This window comes from Artemia franciscana, chromosome 17 (assembly GCF_032884065.1).
Source record: "Artemia franciscana chromosome 17, ASM3288406v1, whole genome shotgun sequence".
NCBI classification, from domain to species: Eukaryota; Metazoa; Arthropoda; class Branchiopoda; order Anostraca; family Artemiidae; genus Artemia; species Artemia franciscana.
In genome coordinates, this window is record NC_088879.1 from 31,810,242 (window position 1) to 31,824,088 (window position 13,847).

General features: G+C 36.1%; 1 protein-coding gene across 2 annotated transcripts in view; it reads left to right on the top strand.

Moving 5' to 3' along the window:
- LOC136038145 (zwei Ig domain protein zig-8-like) overlaps nucleotides 1–13,847 on the top strand; it is a 108,388-nt gene that overhangs the window by 24,330 nt on the left and 70,211 nt on the right. The window contains exon 3 of one of the 2 annotated variants that reach the window (XM_065721186.1): nucleotides 8,985–9,163. The exons of the other annotated variant lie outside the window; for it this stretch is intronic. Within the exon in view, the coding sequence (XP_065577258.1) occupies nucleotides 8,985–9,163 (179 nt within the window). The remainder of the gene's footprint in view (nucleotides 1–8,984; nucleotides 9,164–13,847) is intronic. 2 annotated transcript variants of the gene reach the window in all.

A 13,847-nucleotide genomic window follows, 5' to 3' on the forward strand; every position in this document is an offset into this window, starting at 1 on the left:
ATGGTTTCGGTTACTACTGAGCCGGGTTACTCCTAACTTACAGTTCGTTACCACGAACTATTTGATAAGGTTTATACTGTAATAGGATACTAGGCAGTAGACCAATTCCTCATCGCTTTTCACAGACTTAGGACCATCAGTTTTGGTTTGAGAAAGCTGATAGGGAACTTCTGGTCACCGTCTGGATGCAAACAAGGTGGGTGGCATTCAGGAACGATCCAAAACTACCATGTTACCAAACATACCTTAAGAGGCTGCAGTAGATGGCGACATCAAAGTATTCATTAATAAAAGTTAATATTTTTCGAAATTTACTATGTAGACTTAAGAGGGTAGTTAAGGAGTCAGTAAGCCTGAGGCTTTTGTAAGGAGACTATCTCCACTGAGGAATAACATAAGCTATGCCAGAAAAATGATCATTTACTTATTAAGTACGAAAGACGGCTGCCCAAAAATAGTCGCTTCTTGAGTTTAACACCCACAAGGTGGCAGAACTTTCACGATTTGTCCATGTTAGATATTGAAGTGATAGTTTGTCTCCAAATTGTAACTTGTGGTTGGTATTACCCGCCTTAACCTCTCTCCTATAGGGTATTAATGCCGGCTCCATAGCTTCTATCTTTCAACATAAATGATAAGGAATAATTACGCAAAATATTTAGGAAATATTTCCACCGATGAACCAATATTACAAATTGAACAAATATTTTGAAAAGCTCTTCGCTCCTCTCTTAAAGAACAAAAAGAAAGCAATGAGTTGGGTAAAGATAACCTTGACAAATTTAATCAAAAACCTTGAAAACTAAAATGGCTCCTTTTATAGTACATGTAGCTGGAAATGGAAAAAACAAAACGCAAATAAATTAGAATTAGAACGCAAATTGGAGCATAAATTAAAGCACAAATGTTAGAATTTTTTGCTAGTTCTCATCTTAGCTAATCTGACATACCGTCCAAAAATAGTTGACTGCTTTAAATCTTTATTTTTCTGAGATGTATTTTGAGAGGATTTAGATTCAATAAGGCTATGGTAATTGGAACTCAAGGGAATTGCTCTTGTATTGCAGTGAATGTAAATTTTCCATGAATTGGCTTGCTTATTTGTCAGTCTCTATTGAATATTGTGGTGAGCCTTTATGCTAAGAGAAAGTAAAATCGTGTGATAAAATGTAACAAACTCATAAGGGCTGTAAAAATAACCATAAACGGCCAAAAATGAAATAATATTTTTCAGGCCTAAGATGCAATTTCAAAGCTTTTTTAGTAGACGATCTATATTACTGTAATAGTAACTTATCACACAAATAATAACGTATCCTAATAAAAAATACATATTAACATGTAAAAGAAACTCTAAGTAACACTGATTCCCTGAGAATTTTGATTGTTATATCAGTATAAAGAATGAAAAAATTTCTAATTTCGTTTTTGTTTATTATTTAAAATTTTTTATTTTCATTTTTAAAATTTGTTTTGTTTTATTTATTTAATTTACATAGCCTACTTCAAACATTTTCGCCAGTTTTTCGAAGATACTAGTCATCGAAAAAGTATGAAGCTTCTCAAAAAGGCAGCCTTATAGAAAATCAGGGTGATTATACTCTGAAAACTTGATATTCAATACTACCACGATTTTGCCCAAATTTTCCGTGAATTCACCCTAAATGACAGAGTTTGCCTAATAGAAGTTAATATTTATATTACAACTTCAATAAAAAAGAAAAATATTGTCTTTAACCCTAAGTAACACATCTAGAAATTTATTGCATATAATCTGACTTCTGATATTTTCCTGTATTTTTAGATTACACAAAACAATCACTTTACTTAAAGGAGAATCTAGTAAAGGGTGTTGGACAGGACAAGTGGAAAGATAAAGCATTTAAATCATTTTTATATGGTTTTGACACATTATTCCGTGCCCCTTTCTGCAAAATAACCCCTATCCCATGAATCATCTTTTAGGCCTTAAAATTGATAATTGAAGATTGTTTTACAGACAAATAAGCCACTAAACGGTAACATTTTTGAATGAGACCAAAATGCTTTTTTGCAGTTTAAAATTTTGCTAGCTATTAGTGATACTTTTGTCATAAAAAGAGTTACCTTAATGACTAGTCTGTTGCTTTTATAGGATACTTAGTGACTGACTGTTCACTTTAAGTTTTCGATATGGTGGCTAGTGAAACACAACTGATTGTCTTATAAACTATTTTGTTAGTGTCTGTTAGTTACTTAATTACTTTTCAACTCTTAAAATAGTATTTTTATTTTTCCCTGTATGGGAGTTTTGTTTTAGTAAAGTGCTAACTATGCATAAGCCTAAACAGACGGGAGAAAATTTGAGCAATCAGTTTATTACCATTAATTGTATAGAGAAGTGCTGCGTAATCAGTATTTTTGTTCGTTTGAAATTTAAGTTTCTGTTTTTCAATCATAGGAATAACTTGCTTTTAGCTCTTTTTTATATAATTTTACCTCATTTTAATTTATGATAAAGCAAACATGAACACAAAAAGTAGGTTTTTTCCTATATTAGGCCATTATGACAAAAGGTTAAAGTTTGGCTTTAACCAAAAAATACTTCAGATAAAATATTAAGGATGTTTTCAAGATAAACAAATTCAATTGAGAATCAGCACTCAGTAGAAATGCAAAGGAATGTGAAGGAATTTATTCTGGATTCGAACGTAAATCCTCTTTTTTTCCCTCAAGAAAATAAAATTCAAAGGAATTGAGTATTTGGAAACAGAATATAATATTAGCTAGGTCGAGAGCTAGAGAAACCATTTTCAATTGAAAACCTGAATGGTAATCTCTTTGAATTTTGTCAACAATCACCCTTATTATGTTTTAGTGAAAAGGAGCCTCTTGAAATTCTTAGGCAATGGTTCACAGTTTTTTTATTCATATCTAGGCTTTTATTTATAACAGATTCTTCTTTTTCTTCTGTGGCTTTGCTTTTGTTTGTATTTTAGGTCTTCAAGGTCTGTCTAGCAGGCAAAAGCAGGGTAAAACATTTGTATTTTTTCCCAAATGCTCCTTAGCTGCATGCCATTGTTATTTTTCGTGATTTCATATAAACCGTATTGTCTTAGAATGCATCTTTTAACGTTATCCCTGCTTTAGGCCGCAGTTATTAAAAATTATTCCCGTAAGTTTATGATTCAGAGAAAACACGAAAATTTTCCAGTTGAATCTTAAATTTTAAACCAAGTTTCCCAACGATCTTTTGGAACAAGTATAAAGCGTTGTCAGCGCCTTAGATATTAATTCCTAATGACCGTAAAGTCAGCACTAAGAAGAAAAGTTTCTTTACCACACGATTCAGAAAACTCAAACTGAAAAACAGCTGTCTAGTGGCCAAATAAATCACTTTCATTGCTTTCCTGCTTATGGGATATCAAAGAAAGGTTAGACAGTTGACTTTAAAAAGCCTTTTCTTCTAATGGGGAAGTTTCCTAGGCCACTTAAATTAGTTCCCAGGATTTTTTCTTCTAAGGATATTAACCTGCAACTTCTATGAACTTTAAACTTTTGATGAATTGGAAAGAGAATGTTTGTTAGGATTTCTAACAGAAGTTTAAAACAGTTTAAAAAGAAAAAACTAAAAAAAGGCTACAATGTGGGCATGGAAAGATGTTTTATAGTTTCAGCTGTTTTGAATCTAGTTTCTGCTTATAAAATCCAATTCTTCACACGAAGTCTTTAATGCCAAAACAATCATGAGACAGTCATCCAACTATTAGAACATCCATCTAAACATGGGCCCAAAACATTTAAATCTAGCAATTTTATAAATATATATAATCGAAAGGGTTATATTTAGGGGTTAAATACAGATATTGAAGTGAGGTTCAACAAGTGGTGGCCACAAGTCTAAGAAAAAAACCCGAGTACAACTGAAGTTGGTTCTTCAATACCTAGCTCGGGTCCCTGTGGAACTAAAGAAAGGGCAGCAACTTCCGAATTAGGTTTCCCAAAAAATTTTGAATTTTTGAAGAACAGGGTCCCTAGTTGCTACTTTTAGTGCTCAGAAAATTCAATAAAATAATGCAGAAGTTCTGACCCATACCTCCATGTGTAGAGGCTAACCGTGGGATCATTACTCAGAAAAACTATTTCACCAGGAGAGCATGGCCTATGTTTAAAGCAAATTAATTTGGCAAATTATGGCACAAAATATGGCACAAATTTAAGTTGATCCTTTGCCTGAATATCCCAAAGAATAAAAAATATGATGTCACAAGGTTAAATATTTAATTTTGCTAGAATGTAGTGTTTGCTTCTCCACTTTAGGTACCAGGGACCGAGTCATCTATTATATTTTATTGATTTTCAAAGGGTACTGGAGCTTCCAAGTGGGCATCTCGACTTCAGATGCAAAGGAGTATTAACCCAGGTACCAAAGGCCCGACTTAAGTGGGATCCAAATTGAACTTGGATTAAGTTTTTGCTCACTGGGTAATATGTACTCTAGTTTAAAATAAAAAAAAAGAATACTATTAAAATTTATGATCCCTCACCTAGTGCGTTCTAAATTTTAAGTTTCTGTGAAAAAAAGGATAAAACAGGACAAATTTCAGTTTCACTTTGTTCTCCTCTTCTTACAGCTTTTATGAGTTCGTCAATTATTAGTTCATCACGTTTGTGATGTAGGGTTTATCTCATTTACTTTATTTACAGGGGGAAAGAATAATTTTGTTATTTCTTTATTAATTTTCAAAGGGTCCAGGGATTAGCAAAAAGCTATCCTGACTTTAGTTACTAAGTGGCAGTAACCCGATACCAAAGACCCGACGTCAATGAGAACCAAAATTGACATTGAAATCTTTTTTTTCTCATTGGTTAATATATATTCTATTTTAAAAATGACAAAGCATGGAAGATTTTAAAAACTTAAAATTAATGATTCTTGACCTACTGAGTTTCAAATTTTAGGCTTCTATGAAAATTGGCTATCGATAAAAATACAAATTTCAATTTTCATTTACTCTCTTCTTTGTAAAGCTTTCATGAGAGTGGTCAAAAGGACCGTGTTTCTAATATAAGGTGTGCCTCCCCCATGCCCTGTAATGTTCCAAACCTGTCATATGAAACTGAGTCAGCAATTTGTGCCACTCAGCATCATTATTTTTCAGTGATTCTAAATTCTGTACTTATATGAATAGAACACTAATGAGGAAATTTTTGCTGGAGGACCTACTGCCAGGAAATATCCTAATAAAGTTTGCTTTAGAGGTATGAATGGGGATTCTCTGAGATGTTGAAATCGGAAATGACTACAGAAATTTATTTTAATATAAGCAAAACTTTATTGGGTGACAAGCATCTCTTTGCCTTGGATGATTTCTTCATGTTTCATGTTGGAATTTTGCTTTTTATTTTCGCTAAGAATTCCCAATTCTTTCAAGTATTATCTTATACCATACAACTATACCAAGAACTTTTTTTTTTCGAAATGCTTCCAAATTTTGCTATTATTATTATTATTATTATTATTATTAATTTATTACCCGTCAAAAACGGAAAAGACGAAGTGCATAAAAGAAAAAGAAAGAAAAGCACAAAAATTTAAATACACTTCCACTGCAAATATTATAAAATAACACTAGTCCAGGGGTGGTTGGGTCTTAAAACAGTGATACTGAATTTGGAGATTCTTCTCTCTATGGCCATGGAAGGGTTGGTGACCTTATATTTCCTGGAGATGTCGCCATTGCTGGGCCACAAAGGGAGACGCAGGAGAAACTTAACATATCTGTAAAATGTGCTGCAAATGGCTTTCTTTTCTGTAGCTGTGAATATTTTCAAGAAAGGAACCAGAGCAAGCAGATGGGGGGTAGCAAAAGCATTGTATAGCCGGGCAAGGAGAGGACGGTTGAAACGATACTTATTGGCAACAAGTAACGCTCGTAGACGGGAACAGAGGTGGTTTGTCAGTGCTGAGCGTGGTATGGCTTTATTATTGAATTAATTTGTGTTTTGAATGAATTTTGCTTGTAGTCCTTTAAAATAGGCCTTTTTTCGTGCAGTCTAGAGCAGAATGAACACTTACACTGACTCGTATTTACAAACTAAAATCTTCGTACTTACTAAAGTATACCACAAGTTCTTTATGATTCCAATAAATTCCTATGCATCAAGATATTGAATTTTTTTTTGTCTGAAAAATATAAACTATGACCCAAAATACTTCAATGATGAAATCCGAGTCCAGGTCACTTCTAACTTACAGTTCTTTACCGCGAACTGTTTGATTCAATCAAAAAAAAAATTGCTTCTTTTCAAATGGAAATAAAGTACGATATGAAAACTTACCATGACCCTTTTTACGGTTCGAATAAGGTAATATACCAGTTACCCAGGAACCAAAAATAATTTGGACATTTGATTGAATTTAAATTTTAAAATTTAATTTGAACTTGATTCTCGGTTTGCTAGAATTTGAATGAAATATGCCACCGTAAAGTACACAGGCCACAAATTTTGAAAATTTCTGTATAACACAGTCGCCATCTACTTTGTAATCTTTTTACAGAACCACGAACAGACAAGAAACAAGGAATAATTTTGGATGTATAAAAGTATCAATTTTTTAGTATATGCTGAGTTTAATTAACAAGAACTAAGAGCCCACATGGCATTTGTGACGAGGCCAGCTGAGCCGAAAGCCAAGAACTCAGATGGTATGAGCTCTAGCAAAATTCTAAGAATCAATAGATTGATTTGAAAGGAAAATCGGAGGCTTAATACCAATCGGGATTTAAAATAAGAGGTCTGAGTCAAGAGGTCCTTCTAAATATCAAAATTCATTAAGATCCGATCACCCACTCGTAAGTTATAAACGCCTCATTTTTCCTACTATTTCCTCTCCCTTCAGTCTCCCAGATGGTCTAATCGGGGGAAACGACTTTATCAAGTCAATTTGTGCAGCTCGGGGACACGCCTACCAATTTCTATCGTCATAGTACTTCCAGAAGCACCACACTCACCAAAGTACTGAACCCCATCACCTAACTCCCCCCCCACAAAAAAAAGTGGATCCAGTACGGTTGTGTCAATCACGTATCCACGACATTTGCTTATTCTACCCACCAAGTGTCATACCGATTTCTCTACTCTAAGCGTTTTCCAAGATTTCCAGTTTTCCCCTCCAACTCCCCCCATGTCAACAGATTTAATCGGGATTTGAAATAAGAGCTCTGAAACATGAGTCCCTTCTAAACATCAAATGTCATAAAGAACCGGTCACCCATTCTCTAGTAAACAATTCCTCTATTTTATTAATTTTTTCAAATCAACACCCCCAGCTCCTCCAAAGTGAACAGATCCGTTCCAATTATTTCAATCACGTATATAACTTGTGCTTATTCCTCCCATCAAGTTTCATCCCGACCTCTCCACTCTAAGCGTTTTCCAAAATTTCTGTTCCCCCCTCCAATCCCCTATGTCCCCAGATCCGATTGGAATTGAAAATAGAGGATCTGAGACATATGATCCTTCTATGTATCAAGTTTCATTAAGATCCGATTACCCATCCGTAAGATAAAGATGCCTAAATTTTCACATTGTATAAGAATTCCGGTTTCCCCTCCAACTCCCCCCAATGTCACTGGATCTAGTCGGGATTTACAAGAAGAGTTCTAAAGCCCAAGATCCTTCTAATATCAAATTTCATTCAGATCTGATCACCCGTTCGTAAGTTGCAAATAGCTCTAATTTTTTCTAATTTTTCCGAATTACTCCCCCCAATTCCACCAAAGAGGGCGGATTCAGTCCGGTTATGTCAGTCACCTATTTAGGACTTCTGCTTATATTTCTCACCAAGTTTCATCATGATCCCTCCACTCTAAGCACTCTCCAAGATTTTAGGTTCCCCCCAACTCCCCCATGTCTCACCAGATCCAGAGCGGATCCGTTCCGGTTATGCCAGTCACGTATTTTGGATATGTTTTTATTCTTCTCGCCAATTTTCACCCTGATCTCTCTGCTTTAAGTATTTTCCAAGATTTCCGGTTCAACCCCCCCCCCCCTTAATGAATCAGGATCCAGTTGGGATTTAAATTAAGAGATCTGAGCTACGAGTTCCTTCTAAATATGAAATTTCATTAAGATCCGATTACTCCTTCGTAAGTTAAAAATACCTCATTTTTTCAAATTTTTCAGAATTAACCCTCCCCCCAACTCCCCCAAACAGAGCAGATTCATTCCGGCTATGTCAATCATGTATCTAGGACTTTTGCTTATTTTTCCCACCAAGTTTCATCCCGATCCCTCCACTCTAAGCTTTTCCAAGAATTTAGGCTCCCCCTCCAACTCCCCTCAATATCACAGGATCTTGTTGGTACTTAAAATAAGATTTCTGAGATACGATATCCTTCTAAACATCGAATTTCATTAAGATCCCATCACCTCTTCGTAAGTTAAAAATACTTTTTTCTATTTTTTTTCCAAATTAACCGGCCCCCACTCCCCCCCCCCCAGATGGTCAAATCGGGAAATTATTATTTACTCTGGTCTAGTCCCTGATAGGCCTGCTAAATTTCACCGTCCTAGCTTACCTGGAAGTGCCCAAAGTAGCGAAACCGGGACCGACAGCAGACCGACAGAATTTGCGATCGCTATTTGTCACTTGGTTAATATCAAGTGCCATAAAAACCTTTCACAGTTACTAAAATAATTATTTTTTTAAATTGTAACCGTGTTATTATTATTTTTAAGTAATTAACATCTTTAACTGAGAAAGTATACGATCGTATATTTCTGTAACAAACCTGAAATATTGAAATTGTATACGATGTAAATACATTTTCTGAGTGATTGATTCTTAAAATAAATCCAACAGTTTTAAATATAGGAAAACCAAAATCTTAGTTTAAATTACATTTTAATTTTATTTACTTTCTTAAATAATCTTAAGTTATTTAATTAAATATAATCGAAATATCTAGATTCCAAAATAAGTAAAAAAAAAATTCTAGGTTCTGGTATAGCACAGGGAAAGGATTCTATTCCACTACAAGGACGCGAGGTAGACCCAAACCGGGACAGAGAAGAACCACAGCCTGTATTTGATCCAAGGTCACATCGTAACATTACAGCACTGGCAGGACAATCAGCTTACCTTGAGTGTCGAGTGTTTAATCTCGGAGGAAGGGCGGTAAGTAGCTTAACTTATAAGTTGTAGTGGACTTTCTAAATGATAATCAAATGAATATATAAGCATGTGAGCATATAACTGAGGTGATAAAAGTATGAGCTGCACGGAGCTGCACTGATAAAAGTTGACGGGATAAGGAGGTTCTTCGCATTTAAAAACCTTTTCTTATGTTGGTAATAGGGATTGGCCTTTTTACGCATTAAGTCAGGATTAAAGGCAAACAGGCTGAGATGAAGATTTTTTTGGAAAAGACTTTGTCTTAAGTTAACCAGTTTTGGGCTTTGAAATTTTGAAAATGTGGAGAACCAAGATAGATAGATATAAATGGATACTTACCCCCCCCCCCAAAAAAAAAAAAAAAACACGGCCATGGCAACAAATGAAATTATTCTTTTAACACATAAATAGACAATCCAGCAGTCTCCACAAAATAAAATACATAAATAGAAAAAAAATAATAAATATTTCAGGCACCCTCCGTCGCTATACGTCATTCTCAATTCAATATATTTGCAAAATTATCATTTGTTTCATTATTATTCGAAACCATTACCGAAACAAACCAATCATTTGACCCCGCATTGTTAGAGCATTAATCTTTTCTTAAATCTTGTAATTCACGACAAAGAGTTGTAAAGTCAAGAGCCATGAAGTTTTTCCCTGGAGTGATTGTACCGACACAATGGAGCTTGAAGATTAAGAGAGGGCTCATTCAAATGGAAATTAAATTATCTTATGCCCTTATTAAGTGACTAAGAAGATTTGAGGGCAACTAGCCTCCTTCCCACGCCCTTTTTTCTCCAAAGATATCTGATCGAAATTTTGAGATATTCTTTTGTTTAACAGAGTTAAAAAGTCCAATAACTACGTCCAACAGCCTCTGGGGCTGAAACCCCCTGGAACCCCTAAAGCTCTTGGAGAAAGGGGTTTTAAGTTATGGAATTTACCCATGGTTTGCACATGGTATTTTTTATTGGGAAATATACGGTAAGTCTTTGGGGAATTTTTTTTAGGAGAGGAGTATTTACCAGGAGTATTTTTCCATTAGAAGGGAAGTAAAATCCCTTCCTGGTTTGAAAAACTATCATAAATTATGTGAGTAAGATTAAAACTAAAAACCAACTGAAATTATTGCATATATGAGGGAGGTTACCTCTCCTCAATCCATTACTCTGTACGCTAAAGTTTGACTTCTTTGTCTCAATGCCTTAAGAAACGACTGCTGAAACTCAAAGGTCGTTAGTTTGTAAAAAGAAGCTTTTTAAAAGCATTAAAAAACTTTAGCGTAACGATCGGGAGACTGAGGAGGGGGTAACTCCCCTTACATAGAGAACAGTTTCCGATCTGTTTAAGTTTTAATTTTACTCCTTATTTCCAGTTGAATTTTTTTTAATCAAATATCATAGCCCAAGACTTCCTTCCATTGTCAGCATGAGCTGCCACTCAAGCTTTATAAATCACTTATCAAAGTAATATTTTAAATATATTTCATTAATTTAATTTTTAAATTATAATCCAAAATATTCTTACCTTTTTTTACTTTTACTAATGGCAAAATAATTTTAATTTCAGTTACCTTTATAATTCAAAGATTGTTAATGCGGTATTTTTACATTTTTTTCGTAAACACAAAATGTTAAGAGGATTAGGCTTGACCATCCAAGAAACCTGTCAAGGTTTTTTGAAGTCTCGGAAAATATAAACCAAGTACCAAAACACTTGAGCGGTATTTGAGGTCTCGCCTTGAAGAAGCCAAATAAATCCCTTTTAGGTAAAGATTAGAGACAATTTAGGAAACCTCTTTAATTGTAATAATTGAATTATAATTTTGACTTACAACAACTTGGGTTTGATTCAGTACAGAAAACTGATTTCTCTAATAAAGAGATTTGAGAAAATATATGTTCCACACTTCTTAATAAAACGTCCAAGAATTTGAAAAAAATTGGGATATATGTTTGGAACTCTAGTTGATTTAGCTGATTTTAAACATATTTAAAGTCTTTTAGTTCTTCATGATATGTTCCACGAACTTTGGCTAATAGGTCCTAATGAAAATAGTTTGTAATTTAAATTAATAGTAATCGGACGTGTGATTAGTCATAGTAAGAACTGACACGGAAAGGGCTGGTGGTGGCAGTATAGTCAGGGAGCCACTCAACGAAAATGTGTCGGGTAGGTGATCAGTGAGCAGCAGAAGGTTTGACAACGGAATATGGGGTAATCGATAGCGCTGATCACGGAAATGGGCGTTATATACTCGGCTGGGGGGTGCTTGACCCCGAAAATTGAAAATTTCGCGTTTTTTTTTACTATTAAATCACGTTTCGGAAAAATTTCCACAATGATCGCCAAATCTTTCGTAACTGATGCCAGAAGTGACGAGTACAGTAGGGACCATCGCGAATGACCTTGAAACTTGCAATTTTAATTTTTTTCTATTCGCGCTGGAAAAGATTTCACGCCTAGATTCAGCTGGTAGCGGATAGTTTTATTATCTCAGACAGGAAGATTGCCACTATACTCAACAATGACCTTGATTACAACTCTCTTTCATTCCTAATCAGAATTATTAGTAAACTTGACAAGATTATTATTCAATAAGCTTGAATAAACAAAAAAAAGGTTACTATACTAACACCTGCTACGGATTTCGTGAACGGCACTTGTTACTACAAAAGTTAAAAAGTAGCTCAGCATATCAAATTATCCATCAAGCATATCAAACTCGTCCATAAAACACTTCCCACCACAGCCACAAAGTAAATCGCAAGGTCTATTTCCAGCACATGAACATTTTTTTGTACAGCGCTTGCACGAGCAGTACTGGGGGACCACACCTTCTGGAAATGCCTGAAGGGTAGACACAACTGGCCTAACCCCACAGTCTTGAAACATCCAGCTAAATTGCAGGGGATCCAGAAACTGTGGCTTTGCTCGATTTGCTTGCAAAAAAATGTCCAACTGCAGGTACACGCGCTTAGCATGACACTCAAAGGCAGCGTCAGATGGTGGCAAATACTTAAGCTCCCGCTTTCGAGGGTACAAATGCAATCTTAATTCATTAAGAGAGGTAAAGTGGTCTGGGTCTTTTCCGTATGAGGCAACAACGACCTTTTTGCAAATCACACTGAATTTTTCTAGAACCGCAGGGTCGAGCTTTGACTTCTGTATCTCTTGGACAAGCAAAGCAATCGGTTTCTCCAATCCCCATTTCTCGACAGCCTTGGCCACCACTCGTTTTCCTTTAGAAAACATGAAACCCACGGTATCACACCCTGAAAGCGTATGAAGAAGGCAGATGGAGTGAACAAAATCGTTCGGTAAATTGCTGCAAAGCCGATGTATAGGCACTAAATAGCTGTGGAACCTGACATAAACTTTCCGCTTTTCACAATTTGGATGGTTCCCAAGGAACAACTTGTAGTGATATAGCAAGACGACAACTATGTCTGTGTCATTCGCATCGACCAAAACGACATCGAAACCCCTCTCCAAACAGTCCAACATGTGTAACACAACTCTTGTATCGGCCTCTTCATGGGTACAGCTCAAACGCACTTCAAAGTTTGTATCAGCATTTCCACTTCTGTTGAGCATCACCACTCTCATCCGGTCTCGAAAGCCTCCTGAGAGGTACACAGTGAACCCTGCTTGCAGCAGGTGAACTGAGTTTTCAAACTCACCGAATAGAAGCTCAATCAGTCTTGCCTTTGTCTTGGAATTTGAGAGCAACGAGTTCCAGTCATCTAGGTTTGAGTGTCTACCTAGAGCTACCGGAGACCAGTTTGAACATCCTCGCTGCTCATGGCAACCACCGCAGTCCTTTAGGCAGATCACCTTGCCTTCTTCGTCGGAATATCCAAAAATCCCATCATATCTATCTGCAAGGACGTGCAGCTCCTTAACGTTGCTGTTGAAAGACACAAGCGTAGAAAATGTCCGTTTTCCATAGCTCTCAACGGTTTCCGATGGATTTGGTGGATGGCTTCTGAGGTAGGGCATCAAGTCTACCACCCTTGAGTGAGTCGACTCACTGCTAATCTCGAGGTTAACGGGCCACTCGCTCAAGCTGATTTTTGTTTTCAAATACTCCAGAGGAGCTGACTTTGTTCCTGTCCGAAGCACAACCATTCCAGATATGGCACTTCTCTGGAATATAGAAGGTGCATATGGAAGAAGCTCATAGGAAAGCAAATTCTTTAGATGGTGAAGTCCTCTTTCGCCTGTAAAGTCTACACTCACCAATACCCTTTTGACAGTTTGAAGTTCAACATTGGTAAGGCTATTTACAGCACTAGAAGTATTGGTTGCTTTTTTCTGTTTCGCCTTCTCATTATTCATGACCTTTACTTTGCTAAAGGCACCTTTTTCACTGTCCAAGTAGCGATCAACCGCGCTGCTTCCAACAGATCGCACACTGAGGAGACTGTCAGCTATCTCACTATAAACTGTCTCAAGCGTATAAATATTCAGCATATCTTCATCAGTGGATCGAAAGGGATTGAGCCTGGCTTCCAGAACAGACTTCACTTTATCAACAGCCATGTGTTGATGCAGAACGAAGGAAGGGTGATCTTCGTGGTGAGAGGAGTCAAACTCAGTCTGGGGAACAATGCGTAGCATCTCAGTGAATGTAGACGAGACTGAGGCACAGAACGGAAGAGTTAAAGTCCACTTCACC